This window comes from Acipenser ruthenus, chromosome 8, assembly GCF_902713425.1.
Source record: "Acipenser ruthenus chromosome 8, fAciRut3.2 maternal haplotype, whole genome shotgun sequence".
Lineage (NCBI taxonomy): Eukaryota > Metazoa > Chordata > Actinopteri > Acipenseriformes > Acipenseridae > Acipenser > Acipenser ruthenus.
In genome coordinates, this window is record NC_081196.1 from 60,676,152 (window position 1) to 60,693,046 (window position 16,895).

General features: G+C 38.7%; 1 protein-coding gene across 6 annotated transcripts in view; it reads left to right on the forward strand.

Annotated features, from left to right (window-relative positions):
- LOC117407241 (ephrin type-A receptor 3) overlaps positions 1 to 16,895 on the forward strand; it is a 108,406-nt gene that overhangs the window by 75,280 nt on the left and 16,231 nt on the right. For 4 of the 6 annotated variants that reach the window (XM_059029414.1, XM_059029413.1, XM_059029409.1 and 1 more), the window contains exons 6-10: positions 3,817 to 3,941; positions 6,599 to 6,761; positions 11,922 to 12,024; positions 12,509 to 12,573; positions 14,670 to 14,795. In XM_059029414.1, the coding sequence (XP_058885397.1) occupies positions 3,817 to 3,941; positions 6,599 to 6,761; positions 11,922 to 12,024; positions 12,509 to 12,573; positions 14,670 to 14,795 (582 nt within the window). The remainder of the gene's footprint in view (positions 1 to 3,816; positions 3,942 to 6,598; positions 6,762 to 11,921; positions 12,025 to 12,508; positions 12,574 to 14,669; positions 14,796 to 16,895) is intronic. The other 2 variants (XM_059029410.1, XM_059029412.1) reach the window with 1 other exon arrangement.

Sequence of the window (16,895 nt, forward strand, 5' to 3'; positions counted from 1 at the left end):
CAATTCTGCCTTTCTCCTTTGTAAACAAATACAGGACCTAAATGGGTATTTTATTATCGCTGTAAAGACCTCCTTTGCACATAGGAAATGTGAGAGGCTACGACCTTTTCTGCAATTAAAAAACTCCCTTGCACTTGGACAAACAATCAAAATACCTTTAAGACCCTATAAAATGCAGATGGAACGAGGAGATGGACGTGTGAAGCTATAATCCATTCGCTAAGTGCTGCAGCTGGACTTTCTATCGGCGTGGTTTTATGACAGTATCCCGTTCTTGTCTCGAGACACGACATCAAACACCAGCTAAGACACAGCTCCCTCCTCTCGGGAAAGGGAGAATATATATTTTTCTTAATCAGAGGGAATCTTTTTAACTGCAGCCAAATCCTGGTATTATTACATCTGGTAATGTCATACCATACATTGGAATTTTTTATTAGACTTTTCTGAGAGGCCTAAATTATCCCTTATCCTAAGGAGGTGTTGCCAGATAAGTTGGAGAGCTCTCCTCACCTCCAGGGAAGAAGGAACCAGATATAAGCACTAATTCAGTCCTGGGGGGGGGGGGGGGGGGGGGGGCGCTGTGCTGTCAGGGCTGTTAACGGGTAAGTTGCAAAATAAATGTTTGGGAGTTTGGGGAAGAGGAATTGTTCCCAAAGCTATCCCATTACTTATATTTGGAATGATTATTCATTTGTTAAAATTACTGTTGATTTGTTATTTTACTATCTGTAAGTGTAATTACAGTATTAGTCTTTGAGTGCAGTGGTTTTGTAATCAAGATGGCTGCCTACAGAGACCCCAGAACTCTTTTCTCTTGTGACCAGATTCAAACCCTGGCTATCCTGAGGTAGGTGACTGCATTAAACCATATGCCGCCTTATCCTCCCCACCCCAGTGCTAAAGGAACATTTCTGGCAGAACCAAGCCCAGCTTATGATGTAGAGCCCCCTTCCACAAAGGCACGTGTGCTAACTTCAAAGCCATGTGGTTGAGATTATTCAATATTGTACAAATGGTTTGGCTATTATGTCAATGATATTTTACAAAGATGCCAATTTTTTTTTTTTTTTTTTATGTAGGGAGGCCCACTGAGAAGCAACATCTCATTCTCATTATAAGAAAAAAGTTGAATGCTTTAGCGAATCCTTACTTTTACAGCTAGGGTACACAATGAACACTGCCCCTGCCTTGCTTTCATTCAGAACAGGAAATGCAATGCTACAAGGGTCAAGGGGCAGGGCAATATGCTATTTTTATATTAAAGCACATAAATACAAATCCGGTTACAGCATCAAAACAGGATGTTTATAAGAGGATGCATACACAATAATGTATGGCTTTAAATGTACAGTCTGGCTTGCACTATTCCGGAAAGGTTAGAGCTTTGGGTTTATTTGTAGAGGGGCTTACAAGTACAGTGTGAGTACAGGTGACTCCATATCCAATATATGGTAGCCTTCATGTTGTTGTTTATATTGAGAATAACATAATTACTTCATCCGTTTGCTGAGTTCTCCAGAGACAGGAACTGCTGTACACTAAAAAGAACTTAAAATGTGTCACATCTCTTACGCGTTGTCTTTGAGACATATACCATTAAACCACGTGAAAACACAGAGATATTGTTAAATGTTTTCGCAGTGTACCTGATCTAAACCATGTGGGTTATTCTGTCAGGGGCTTGTTAAAGGAATACATTAGTCATAGAAATACAAGAACAGCGCTAGACTGAAGAACAAATGATGTTGTCTGTGAGCAAATCAAAGGATTGAATTACTTCTTTTACCCATTCCCACACATCAAACTTTGCATCCAAGTTGCTTTTTATCCATCGAATCGGATGGTTCAGAAATAGTTCTCATGCCGGAATTAATCAATTACTGCTGAAATGTAACAACAGGCCCAATTCACAACATTTTAAGGACTGTGTGTTCGCATTCTCCTGTGTTAAACGGAGCTTTAAAAAAAATGAGAACAAGCTTTTAATTCTCTCTTAAACATCTTCTGTGAACTGCACAATTAATATAATGAATCAAACTGTTTTTTTTAAAGGAATCAGCCCTTAGCTAACCATTCCTTTTGTGCATAGGGCCATACTTGTTGCCATTTGCTGTTTTAAAGATTCTCTTTATAAAAATAGTTAAAGTACCACTGCTTAATTGATGTAATATAAATAAATTATGTATTTTTATCGGTCCTATGTTTTCTGCTGTATTTGAAAAATCTCTAGCCCAACAAAATATTTATATGAATAATGTATTAAAGCCAAACTACATATTAAACTATATTTAAGACCAGAGGGCATGTATTCATCCAACAATACAATTCACAGTACCAGTATGATTATCTGCTTTCCGCGAACAGCAGACCGGAAAAAGCATTTGCAGGAGTTTGAAACCCATTTTTCCCCCACAAATAAAAAACTCATATTTGTTCAGACCAGCTGTGGGAGTTCATGTTAAATAAAATGTTATAACTCAGTATTGTGGAATGCTGGAGTCCACAGACTGAGTTTAATTGTGTTTATTCTGACCGGATTGTGGGAGTCGCCTTTTTAAAATAATCAAGCTGTTATCATGGGAATATTCAGATTTTTTTTTATTATTAGGATTTTTTGTCTTTCTCATGCCAAATAAATTCCTTCAATTTCAATGTGTCATGTATAATTCTAATATTACGCAAGTCAGAGCCAGGGGAGCTGACTTTGATCAGCTAAACAACTAGCTAATCCTGCCTTGTTATTATACTTAATTGGCAATATTCTCAGGAAACATCATTACTATGCATTCTGTTAAACCTTTTTCAGACAAGTTTGGTTGATTCGTTGCGATAAGTTATCTTATTAATAATGAACTATTTGCATACTTAAATGAATAGAGTGCTTATATACCCTCCTCGTTATAACACATTAACATACTTGAATGCCAGAAGTTTGTGTGTAAGGCTTTGAAAGCAAAGGTGGAAAGCAATATTTGGTATGGCACAAGAGACTATTGAATAAAACACATGGTTTCAAGCAGTGCTGAAACCTTTGAGACAGCAGCAGTTCATGTTAATATAATGAGATAATAAAGGGAAGGATTTAAATATCGAGAAAATGAAGATGGTATCACATTAATCAACTAATGGTAAAATTGGAATATAACTTCTTTTATGTGTATTTTTTCACATTAAGAATAAGAAGTGTCTCCTTTGTTATATTTACATGGATTTTGAATTACAGTAATGGATGGATAATTGTAAGTCTGAATTGACATGTCATCGTAGAGTAATAGTTTTTGAGGAGCCTTGTTATTGGAGGGTGGATACAAAAAATTATTGAAATAAATTTACATTGACAAGAAAAAAAAAGTCCATGTGCACTTCATGTGCCCCGTCTTTTAAAGGCAAAATCGTGTGCAATAAAATCACAATCAAGCGAAACTTGAACATTTCAAAGAACAACATTTTTTTCCTGTGGTCTAATAAATTGAAACATAGGCCAGTCAGATGTCTTTACAGTTTTAGTGCTTTGCAATTTCAAAGCAGTAAAACTTAAAAAAAAGAAAGTATCAAGTCCTGATGTGAATTATAGTAGAAGATTGAAAACATCTGATCCTTTGGAGCATTGAGACATCTGAGCAATAGAACGTTTAATAGTGCTTCAAGAGCCGATGATCCTCTAAGCATGTGTTTCCAGCCCTCCTCTGCAGCTGCTGGGGGGGTGTCAGTGGGCCAGCGCTACACTCAGGAGCAGCACAGCTGGAAACATTAGGGGACAAATTCTGAAAACTGATAAAGTGAATTGCCTTGTCCTCTTGTTTCTAATTGCAGCTCCATCACCAGTCACTGTGATCAGGAAGGACCGCACGGCTCGGAACAGCGTCACCCTGTCCTGGCAGGAGCCAGAGCGACCCAATGGGATCATCCTGGACTACGAGGTCAAATACTACGAGAAGGTGGGGAAGCCCAACAGCATTTTCACTTTGAACTGCCTTCATTAACAGCTGGGCTGCAGAGAATCTCAGTGCATGCCCGTGAGTTCTCATGCAGTTCTGAAAATGTTGCTCTGACTCTTCTTGTCTGATATACAGTGCAATCCAAAAGCAATTTTATTGTTTTCCATATACTGGATTTAGTCCTCTTTCATTCATCCCAGAGCAATAGGCGTTAAGCGCATGGCACTTTATATGAGTTTAAGAAACAAGTTCTGATTCAATCAAAAAATACAGCAATGTTTATCAGGATTACCCACTCAAAACATGTCAATGTGTTTGCAAAGAATACAAAACACTGGTGAAACATTGTATATACTAGATATAATCTTGGAAAAATGTTATTGCATAGAACAAATAATAATAAGGTACCCATACTAGATTTTATGACAAAAGTAGAACTAAGGAAACTAAAGTAGACAACTATTCAACTTCTGGTCTCGAACACAAGGTTGGAAAAGGGGAAGCTGTATTAACGGGCAGACAGCAAGGAGAACAATACAATAAAGTAAAATGAAAAATAAAATAGTGCAGTGAAGTGAAGCTGGAAAAGATACTATGCACTCAATTTGAATTTGAACCACATCCTGGAGGTGAAGCAAGAAGAGAGACACAGGTTCAGCTCTTATAGAGAACTACAAGCAGCCCCTATCTCGCACCAAACAAGACAGGAGGCGATTAGTCTGTCTTGGATTCTTTTGTTTATGCCCAGGTGTCACTAAAAACCGTTAACTAAAACCAGAACCAATCAAAAGGAATCGCTCGTGTTCATTGTGTAAAGGGCAGGGTTATGTGATACACTGCTGTTACGAATTCTTCCCTGTCCCCGTCTGTGTGATGAGATGAGCTTAAAAGCTCTAAAACTATGAATGCAGCTCTAAAACTACGAATGCAGTACATTTGGTACTTTCAAGTAAAAGTTATCAAAGGTTTTAATAAAACATGTTTCATATTGATGCAGCAAATTTTTATTTGATAAAAAAAATGGTTTTTAATAATTTATTTAACTTAATGGAAACATGAGCACATTACAGTCAGTGGATTATTGATTTTGGAATTGTTTCAGAGACTATATTAAAACTATAATTTTATCCTCGTAGGCTGTAACTCTATTTGCAGATAATATCCAAGAAATTAAAATGTAAGCGAATGAAACTGCGAGGGATTTATTTTATTGTACCAGTACAGAATATATACACTGGATTTTGAAACCACGTAGGGACCATCATTATGTGAAAATGGAGCTAAACTAATTAAGATAAACTTTGCTCTTTAAAAAGTAAACATGTGGGTGCCTGCAGATTGCAGAGGGAAACGATGTATAGCACTGAACTTGGAAATATAAACAGTGTGAAACCATCATTTGCTCTGGGTTTAGGTTTTGTTCTCATATTTCCAGTTTCAATCAGGAATGTTCCTGTATTATATCCTGACTGCTAAATTACTGGTAGTAGTCATTCCCTGGTGTGTTAGCATAGGCACGGGTAGTTTACCAAACCAGCAGTGCTTAGGTAGGATGGAATAACTGAAAACCAGATCTGATTACACATTCCAAACAAGTCTGAGAGGCAAATTTCATTTACAGAGGTCCTGCACCGTATCCGCAATACCTGCGCAGTCAGGGACACATTGAAGCACACGTTAAAATCATATTTAACTACTCTTTTACTTTGCAAGGATTTTAGTGAGATAGGCACTTTAATCATTATTATTTATTTAGGAGCTGTTATTTATGTAGTGCGCCACGCTAAACTGATAATAAGAATAAAAGGAAAATCCTGTAAGCAGGTGTTCATTTTAGTCAACTGTCCTTGTGCTTGGATAAAGGAATCTCATTAAGCATGATTGTTGCAAGCAATCGAAACAGGTTTGCAGGTTAGATGCAAACAAGTGTGAGACATGGACTGAATAGCGCATTCACTACAGTTTTAACTGTGTAAGACCCAATGCTTCATATTTCAGGGGGAGTTGGTTAAAAGCCAGTAAAGTGTGTCAACACATAGATTTAACTTTTAAGTATATACACCATCGCTACCTGCTGAATGTTTAAATTATCACAGCTCACACCATAAAACGAATTACCAAAATCTCAGGAAATGACTGGGAAGTGATTACACATACTATTACACAAAACCCATGACACACTAGGTCAACACAGCTGGGAAGCTGTATGTTTAATTGATGATGAAGTGTATAGAAATGAAAAGATTTGTCATACCCAGGAAGCGTTTACAGGAGTTTGGACACGGCTTTAACACAGTGACTTCATTATCTGCCAAACAGATTTTTCTCTCCAGTATAGTGTACCTGTTTGAGTTATTCATTACACATCTGGAAACAATGGCTTGAAAGAACAGTAGGACAATAAATCTGCTGTCACTTTGGTGCTCTTTAGCAAAGACATAGAAAATTAAAGTTGGCAACTGATCAGCTGGAATAGGCATTTCTCCTGGGTGCACCTGATTAGATATACACATTGTTGTGCAGAGGCGTCCAGCCCAACATACGAGCAACTTGATTTTCCACTAAGCAGCCCCTTGACTGGTACCAGGCCTGTAATCCGATCTTCTTCTATTGAATTTTAATATGCTTGCCTTGGCTTTGTTTTGTTTTCCATAAAGCAGGAACAAGAGACAAGCTACACTATCCTGAGATCAAAAGGCACCAACGTAACGATCAACGGGCTGAAACCTGACACCACGTACCTGTTTCAGATCCGAGCACGCACTGCCGCAGGGTACGGGGCCAGCAGCCGCAAGTTCGAATTTGAAACCAGTCCGGATTGTAAGTACTGGATCCGTCTGAGCTGTGTTACTCTAATTTTAAACTCTCAGTCGTAAAGGTAACTCTTTACATTGAGTGTCTCTAATTACTGTGTATTTACATTGTGGTTATATAGTGAATTCATGTGTACTTACACATCGTTACAATGTTATTATGCATAGTTACAATGTACTTAATGTGTAAATTGTGCTGAAGCGTCTCTGACCTGGTGAATGTAAGGGGGACAGCTCTTGATTGGTTCTGCTCATATTTATCAGATCATTATCAATATGTGTCCTATGCTGGTCATAATTCTACAAATACTCGCCTTGTTCATGGAGTCCCACGGGGTTCTGTCCTTGGTCCTCTTCTTTTTAACAGTTATTTGCTGCCACGGGGTGATATTATTTGACAGCATGGGGTTCAGTTCCATTCTTATGCAGATGATACACAGATCTATTTAAAAATAAACACTGATACAGTACTGTCTGCTTGTTTGGCAGATATTCAAACCTGGGTGTCAAATAATATTTTGAAATTGAATGCTAGTAAAACGGAGCTATTGGTTACTGGATCTAATACCCATCTTAGCCCTCCGTACATCCCTGGGAGACAGCTTAGATACTGTAACTCTGGATTGTTAAAATGCATGGTTCTAAAACATGTTATGCTGGGAGGGCGTCGTTTTAGCTGTGTTGCTCCTTTTCTTTGAAACTCACTACCAACTTTCATTACAGAATCCACAACAGTAGCCAAATTTTAAAATACCCTTAAGACGCACTTATTTTAAGACACACTTTTTCTCCGCTGTATTTATTTTTAACTCTTTGACTCTACTGCAGTCTGCACTGTTTATTTTAATATACTGTACTTTTATGATGATCGATTTTATCTCTATATTTACCTATTTTATTGTATTTTATTTATTTATGTATCTATAGCATTTTTGAACATTTTTGATTAATTGTTATTCATTGTGTTTTGTTATGTTGATTTGTGTTTGATTGTTTTGTTTTGTACAGCACCTTGAGACACCTAGGCGTGAAAGGCGCTGTAATAAATTAAAGTTATTATTATTATTATTATTATTATTATTATTATTATTATTATTATTATTATGAAGAAATCTTTTTGCACGATATATGTAAGTACACAATTGTATCAGAAAAGTGCTAGGGTTTGGGTAAGGGTTAGAGTTAGGGTTAGATTTAGGTTTAGAGTTAGGGTTAGGGTTATATTGTGCACAAAGATTTACACATTAAGTACATTGTAACTATGCATAATAACATTGTAATTATGTTAGAGACAAGTAATGTGACATGTTACCATCGTAAGATTATACAAAACAAACTTGGTAATACATTTAGAAATGTTGAAGTCTTTATGAATGCCTTTCTAACATTATTTTAGCAATTATAAAATCATGTTTGCAACTGAGACAGTTTTCCTATGCTGGTGTTTAGTAAATAAATGCAGATTTTAACTTACCAAAAGTGTAACAAAAGTATAAACCAATATACACTCGTAACACCGTGTAACAATTTTTTTTTTTTTTGGTTCCTGGGTTCCTGGGCTAAGTGTTATTTCCTAATTGCTTATGCCTCAAAAGTATAGAAAATAGCTATTATTCCCCACAAACTTTGCTTTTGTGACCAGGACAGTGATATTTTGAAATTTACCTATTTTCCAGAACATTCCAGATAGATTCAGTGCTGAGTAAACTTGGAGTAACTTCTAGAACTTTCTAGAACTTTCCAGTAATATAAATAGCTGCTCCATAATGGTAACAAGTACCCGTCTCTTCCTCTGGCTCACTCGGTGCACCTCAAAGAGGATTACAGCAGCATCAAGACCTTGCTGGACGCCTTGAAGTATGATTAGTACGGCTGGGAGGTCATAGGAGACTTCAAAATGGTGGCATTCCTGATGGGTCTCCAAGGCGGTTTTACCAAGTTTCCCTGCTATCTTTGCCTTTGGGACAGCAGGGACACCAAGGCGCACTACCACAGGCGGGACTGGCCACAGCGGACCGAGTTCTCTGTGGGGAGGAACAACGTCAAGTGGGAGCCACTGGTGGACCCCCGGAAGGTGCTGATGCCACCACTGCACATCAAATTGGGCCTTATGAAACAATTTGTCAGAGCTCTAGATAAGGAGTCGGCAGCCTTCAAGTACCTTCAAGACTTCTTCCCTAAGCTGTCTGAGGCAAAGGTCAAAGCCGGTGTCTTTGTCGGACCACAGATAAAGAAGATCCTGGAGTGCAATGAATTCCCCAAGAAGCTCACTAGTAAGGAGAAAGCGGCTTGGAACAGCTTTGTCGCAGTGGTTCGGGGCTTCCTGGGCAATCACAAGGCCGAAAACTATGTGGAGCTGGTTGAGACTCTGGTGAAGAACTACGGCACAATGGGCTGTAGGATGTCCCTCAAAGTCCATATCCTTGATGCTCATCTTGATAAATTCAAGGAGAACATGGGAGCGTACTCGGAGGAGCAAGGCGAGCGCTTCCACCAGGATATACTGGACTTTGAACGCCGCTACCAAGGACAGAATAACGAGAATATGATGGGAGACTACATTTGGGGGCTGATTCGTGAAAGTGATTTACAGTATAATCGTAAATCTCGAAAAACGACTCACTTCTAAATCTTTTGTAGTCATTTTTGTATTACTTTAGTATAAATACATGTTAATTTGGATTCATATGTTGTTTTTATCTGACTTTATGTGAACGAAAAGACACAAATTCGCCCGTTTTCTCATTGGAAATAGGTAAATTTCAAAATATCACTGTCCTGGTCACAAAAGCAAAGTTTGTGGGGAATAATAGCCATTTTCTATACTTTTGAGGCATAAGCAATTAGGAAATAACACTTACTACCCAGGAACAAAAATTGTGTTACACATTGCATTTTCAGTGTGCTACAGAATCAACACCACTATTCAATCTGTGTTTCAAATTCTATTGTGTTGCCACTGCTGGTTATGCTAATGGTGCTGCTAGAATTTATTTAGGGTAAAACACTGACAGTATAATCATATCCTGGTGGCATTTTAAAACTTTTCTGTTAGGGTGGTCATTGCGGTAAATGCAGCAGCTTGTAAATGATTCTTGTAACGATTGCTAGACTGTTTTTATTCCCCTTGAAAGATAGGTATAAGCATCTGGTGAAGAAGCTGTTTGAAATAAAGATCTTATTATGAATTGATGTTCACATTTTCTGTGTGATACATTCCCCTCATGGGCAGCGAAACAGCTGCTGAAGCAAATTGTTCTTTTTTAACAATAGCACAAGTGACCCTCAGCACTGATCAGGAACAAAGATAAATGTGGCATTGTATAGAACTGTCTGGACTCATCCAGACACAGGAGCAGCTCAATAGCAATAGGAGATCATTCATGTAACTGCTTTTCACAAAATTTCATCATTAGCATCTGTGGTGGTGGAAACAAGTTATGATGAACACAGTTTACAAAGCCTAGTCGTAAAAGGATAAGGTTTTCATGAGGGCTTGTTCAAGGCAAAGAAGCCGACCCTTTCCAGGACTCACAGATTCTATAATGCAAAACTGTGGCGGCGAGGAGTGTTTGTCATTGATTTAAAACAGTTTAGTTTATTGAGATACTCTAACTTGGTAACTCAGTGTATCTCATTCAAGTGAAGCTCTAGGAATGTAAGACTGAAGGTATGTTGTTTCATCTTGGTGCATCAAGTCAATGCAGAAGTGGCAACAGAACTACTTTTTTGAGAAGGAAACGCACAGTTAGAGTAAAAAAATGCTGGAATGTGGCATGAATGACTTCTTTGAAATAAATTAGTTTTACTTTTATGGTATTTACAAAAGATTATGAGTAAAGTGTGGGTAACGCTCAATCAGTTTGTCTAAAGACTATAAGACAAGTCAAGTAGAGAAAGGTTTCTGCATCTTGCCTTACAGACACATTAACACCACAATGCCCTCCTGGGCTTTAAAATGTTGTTCTTTCCTGTTTTCAGTGGAAGCAGTTGTGTCTCAAACACTGTTGCCAGTACAACAATGACAACATAATATTGTTTAATAGATTAGTATTCTAACCATCTAAGAAAAGGATTACAACATCATTTGATTTGTAGGCTTGAATCCAAAGTTATATTGGTTGTATTTCAGTTCAGTGTCAACTATCAAAATTCCTGACAATGCTAATTGAGGCATTTCAGTGGGTGAATCAGAGTTGTGTAGTGTGGAAGCTAGGTACATTTTGTGAAACTGATTCACTTTTACAAAACTGCTAATCCAGTTGTTGTCACTCTACACAGCTGGGGCAGTTTTTTGGATGACACAGATACAAAAAAGAATGTGTATGTGTTTTTTGTTTTCAAGAAATGTGTGTGCTGTTTGTGAACTGCTGCTACAGTGTCTGTTTTTGACGTCAAATAAGCTGATAATCAGTTGAACAGTACAGTAATGAGAGGCTTCCATGGGCTCCAGACAGTAACACTATATTCTTCCTTTACGTGTTCCTTTGGATTTTTATACCATGTTTCTATGTCGCCATTCCCAATAGGGACAGAGTGAATTGTGCCACATTTCACTTTTTGGATGTTGGTTTAAATAAGCTTGGTTATGTTTTTCCTCTAGTATACCACTCTTTTAATTGGACCTCCCACTGTCGATTTCTGTAGATTCAAACATGTCTGCAATGTCCATTTCTGAATGTGTAGCAAGCACAGTGCACATCATTATTTGTAATATGAATTAAAAGAAACCTCACTAAAGTATGTGATGATTCAAGAACCTCAACAACATGATTGTAAAGTAGTCGCTTTCCTCTGCAGTCTGATGAAGATGCACCCAAGACCTTTACTTTTGGTGGAGAGATGAGACCTTAATGTAATACTCTGCAGTCAGTTTTAGACAACCCGTTTAGAAATCAAGACTACCTGATTTGTCATGTCAAAGATTTTCATTTTTGGCATTCAATTTATATTCTTTCCTCTGGGCTTTTCATTAAAACACAATCAACAAAAAAAACTAAACAATGTTACAACCTCAAACATTAGCTAGATGACAGTGTCAAATTTGTATATTAAACCTACTGGTGCTTACTGAAGAAAATCGCCTTACACATGTGGATATGCGTTAGTGAGACAAGCTGGAGCAGCAATGACTTGGTACTGATATGTTGCTGTGTTCCTCCTGCAGCTTTCTCCATCTCCAGTGAGAACAGCCAGGTGGTGATGATTGCCATCTCAGCCGCTGTAGCCATCATCCTGCTGACTGTGGTGGGGTACATTCTGATTGGCAGGTCAGTTCCATCCACGTCCCTGCCCAGGATACAAAGGCACTGTACACTCGTGGCACTCTGGACACTAGAAAGCTAAGGAGGTGCCTTACCGGTTACATATAGAAGCCTCTAGCTGTCAACTGAAATCTGTACCACATAGTATTTATAATATTAGTGAAATATTTTCTTTTCACTAAAAAAAAAATAGTGCTATAAGGAAATTGCAGTTGTTTTTCATGGTACTAGAATTGGGGCTTGTGCTGGGTTTGTTACTGTTTTCTGCGTGCAGTACCCCCAGTTAGCATGGAAACATGATTGTATGGTTGTAATAGGATGGATGGCTTTTACATGCATTGGTTGATGCACCAAAAACAGTCTTGGGGGGGGGGGGGGCTGTTCCTGCGACCATGGAGTGACCCTTTAATCATTTGTACAGATTTCTATAAATAAGAAGTCAATATTTGGAGTTGATACTTAATGAACTATTGTCTTTGGTTTCTTGCAGATTCTGTGGGCATAACAAGTCGAAACACGCTGATGAAAAGAGGTTTCAGTTTGGAAATGATCATTGTACGTTTCTTTTAAAAATGGCAATTGTCCAGGAATGTGTCTGTCAATCTGTTACTATCCTCTGACTCCTCATCCCCTGAATGTCATGCGTTCAGTAATGGGCTTTACCTGACATTCCTTATGCACACAGCGGGTGACAGGCTGCAGCAATAGGGCTGACATTAACAGTCAGTGATGGGTGCTGTGGATATTGAAGAGCTGAAGCTAACAAGCATTTAATAAGATAAATTTGCAGCACCATCAATTAAATGGAAACTACTGAACGCTAACTGTAACAGAAAGCTCTGAACTTTGTCACCACAGTCACTCCTGCATATTAGAAAGCAAGCCTAAAGTACTTATTTTCAAAATTACAGACAGCAGAGGAAATTGTTCATGAAAATAATCCCTCCAGTATTGAAAAATGCTTTTTTTTCCCTATAATGGCGCAGTGTGACTTTAAAAATGACCTCTCCAGTGTTGAAATCTGTAGTCACTTATTGAAACATAGTTCTGGTTCGGTTAAGAAAGAAACCGATTGTGACAGGGCAGAGGCCCTGCACATTTATATATATATATATATATATATATATATATATATATATATATATATGTTTTTGTGGCTGCCAGGCATCTTGGATCAGCAGTGGGGGATTTCAGGAGATGGCCACCCTTTGCACAGCCACGTGGTTTTAATTAAGGTCACTGGTTTGGTTTGGTGTCTTTCTGGTGATGTTTATTGTCTAATCGGCCAACCAGGAACTGCATGCCTAGCATTCTTGGGCTGATCAATTAGTCATATAACCCCCTGGAGAAGACACCACATCATTTAAAAAAGGTCAAGGTACATGTTTGTTTGAGGGAAAGTTAGTGTAGAGAGGAGACTAGGAGCAACAGGTTGTGCTCCCTGCTGATGCACCAAGATTGATTGGTTTTGTTTGGTTTTTGGATGGGTCTTGGATTTGGATTGTTGATTAAAGTCTTTGTTTATTAAGAAAGAACATTGCACTAAAGTGTTGAATTGCAGTTTTCAGAGTCCGTGTTTGCTGTTTCTGCCTCTGACCGTCTTGACCGCGACACCACTGCACCACACTGATCTTTCTAACTGGCTACAATGCTTTCCCAAAAGTATTGAAGTCAGGAAATAGGTTCTTTGATTACCTTTAATTTATTATGTCTGGATTACTGACATAGCCATGATATTTTTTATAAAATGCGCTTTTTGTGATTTTTCTGAATTTTACTGTGAAGCAGAATTATTGTCCAACCTTCAAGCCCTGTGCCACTTGTCACACTCCCAACAGTGACCACACGTTTACAGTATGCAGCAGTGAAGGTTGTTGTTTCCACTTTCAAACGTTCCAATCCAGGTGCGCTCATGATTCTTGAATGAACGGAATCTACTTTTTTTTTTTTTCAAGGAAATGATTCATCCAAGTTCCGTCAATTAAAAAAAAAAAAAAAGAATCTGCTATTAGAACATCTGCAGCGTGTCATTCCATCTTGATGAATAGATGAATAGGACAATTCCAGGACTGTGATGCTAAAAAAAGGAAAGAACATCGTGCCATAATTGTGTCTGAAAAAAAAGATTGTGGACAGGTTCTGTGTGAAAATGGCTTTCTGATGAGTGCCTTCACTTTTGTTTTAAAGCTGACTTAAGTTCTTGATTGAAATATTGTGAATTTGTTTGTTGTGCAACAAGTTTCAGAGAGCTTTGACAGTAAATGTGGTATCTTTCAAATTTTGATCAGCTGCATTAAATCTTTACTAACTGAAGTGATCCCAGTGTAAAAAGAATGAAAGAGAATACATTTAGGCCCATTGTTTATATTGTGGGCACTTATATTACAAAAAAAAAAAAAAAACTTTAGATAAATGATGGTTAACCATTTCCCACTTTTCCATGGGGTGTGTGTGTAATTAGCGTTTCATTGAGAGTTTGGGGTACAGGTAGGATTTGTGACTGCACACGAAAACAATGCCTAATTAATGATTCTCATTGCTCCCTTCCATTGTATTGCTTCTGATTAGTAAAATGCCTTTCTATACTGCATTTTAAAGAGAGATTTAAACAGCCCTTGTTTGTTTGCATCCTGTTTTTTTGTTTTTTCTAGTAAAACTCCCAGGACTCAGGACATATGTAGACCCGCACACTTATGAGGACCCCAATCAGGCTATCCATGAATTTGCCAAGGAATTGGACTCCTCTTGCATATCCATCGATAAAGTGGTTGGAGCAGGTGAAATACCAATCTCACTAAAACAAGTAAAATAGCTGCAGTCAAAAATGAAAACATCAGCTTGGTAATGAAAGATTTTTGGTAATGAAGACCCATTTGTTATCTGAGATTGATAAACTACAATGTTTTGGACGCAGTGTCATGGTACAGTTTGTGAAATTTCCTTAAAAAGGTGAGCTTCAGGAGGCTGTCATGTCGGGTATAACACAGGTGGGGGTGCCCATGTGAGAGAGACCCTTGTTTAGACAGCCGCAGCTCTCTTCTGAATATTGCTTTGTTTCTTTACTTAAAATTCAAACCTCAAAATAATTACCCCTCTGCAGGCAGTACAAAATCATGCACGGGATACTTTGAACCTTACATCATTGTCTGCACTCCCAACCTATCCAGCATCCCATCACAATCTCTGATGGCCATATTTACATATTTACTCATTTCTTTTGAACTAGACTCGCATTTGGACTGCAATGTGTATGAGGATACAAACCTGCACTCGTGACTACCCCAGGGGCTTAAGTAATAGTCTGCTTGGCTCACTTTAGTGAGGCAATTGAAACCGACCTGTTCTCTAATCAGTGCTCAGATCCATAATCCCTGCAGCATTACAATGTCAGCGTTAGCATGTGATATGCCAGGTTCTAATGAAATATGAAATGAAGTCTTTAGTTCCTCTAACCCCAGTAAATAGAGCCTGGAAATGAGATCATCATGACTCTTGTCTAGCATAAAATATATTCAACTTCAATTATTATTTAAAGTGCAAAAAATATTTTGCACTTTTATAATTACAAACAACATTCTTTCAATCACACAAGTAGTAATGTTACAGCCAGATTATCTTCCATCAAAACAATTAGCCTTCAATATCATTTTGATTTTCTCTTCCTTCATTGACTTAACCATTACCATTTGAAAACGATGTGCCCAAAGAAATCCAGATTTTTAGCAAATGATTACTCTGAATACCTTTTTTTTTTTTTTAAACTGTCATTAAGCTGCCATTGTTTTCTGCGTTCTACTTTTGCTTTAATTTGTTTGTTAGAAATGCACACAGGTGGGCTCCCGAGTGGCGCATCCAGAAAAACCACTTGCCTAGAGTGCAGGATGCGCCCTATAGTCTGGACATCGCGAGTTCGAGTCCAGGCTATTCCTTTTCCGACTGAGGACGGGAGCTCCCAGGGGGCGGCGCTCAATTGGCCGAGCGTCGCCCAGGGGGAGGCTCGGCCAGGGTGTCCTCAGCTCACTGCGCACCAGCGACCCCTGGCCGGGCGCCTGCGGGCTTGCCTGTAAGCTGCCCGAGAGCTGCGTTGTCCTCCGACGCTGTAGCTCTTGGGTGGCTGCATGGTGAGTTCGCAGTGTGAAGAAAAGCGGTTGGCTGACGGCACACGCTTCGGAGGACAGTGTGTGTTCGTCTTTGCCCTCCTGAGACAGCGCAGGGGTGGTAGCGGTGAGCTGAGCTTAATAAAATAATTGGCCATTCCAAATTGGGAGAAAATAATAAAAATAATTGGCAACGACTAAATTTATAGAAAAAAAAAAAAAAAAAGAAATACACACAGGGCCCCACTTTAAATTAAAGTTTTTTGGCTGAGCTCAGCATATTTACAAAACAGAGGTCATGTCAGTCTGTTGGGCCTCAGCTGGATTGAGATCAAGCCATTAGACATGCTGGGTTGTGCAAAGTCTCCCACTGTGCTTTTGAAGACCCACTTGGTCGATGGAGAGGGCATTGTTACTGACACCGTCAAGAAAGAAATGGCATGTTGCTGCAGCTACCATCAATTGAATGATATATACTGCGCAACCTGCGGATCGCATTCACCCTCTAAAATAAGGAGATACAACAGATACGACTGTGAAGTAACCTTGGCTATCGCAATTCCAGTTCTCTACTAGAAACCTGTTTCATACCCTGCAGGAGATGGGTCAGCTTGCTTGCAATGTTTACTGATTATGTGGGACGCCTCGTGGCGCTGAATGACTTGTGGCACCCAGAGTGGCTATATAGGGGATACATGTAATGAATAATTGCATTTAACCATTCTCGGAGAGAGATAAAAATCAACAGCGCTCCAGTTTCATCTGTCATGATCAGATAAG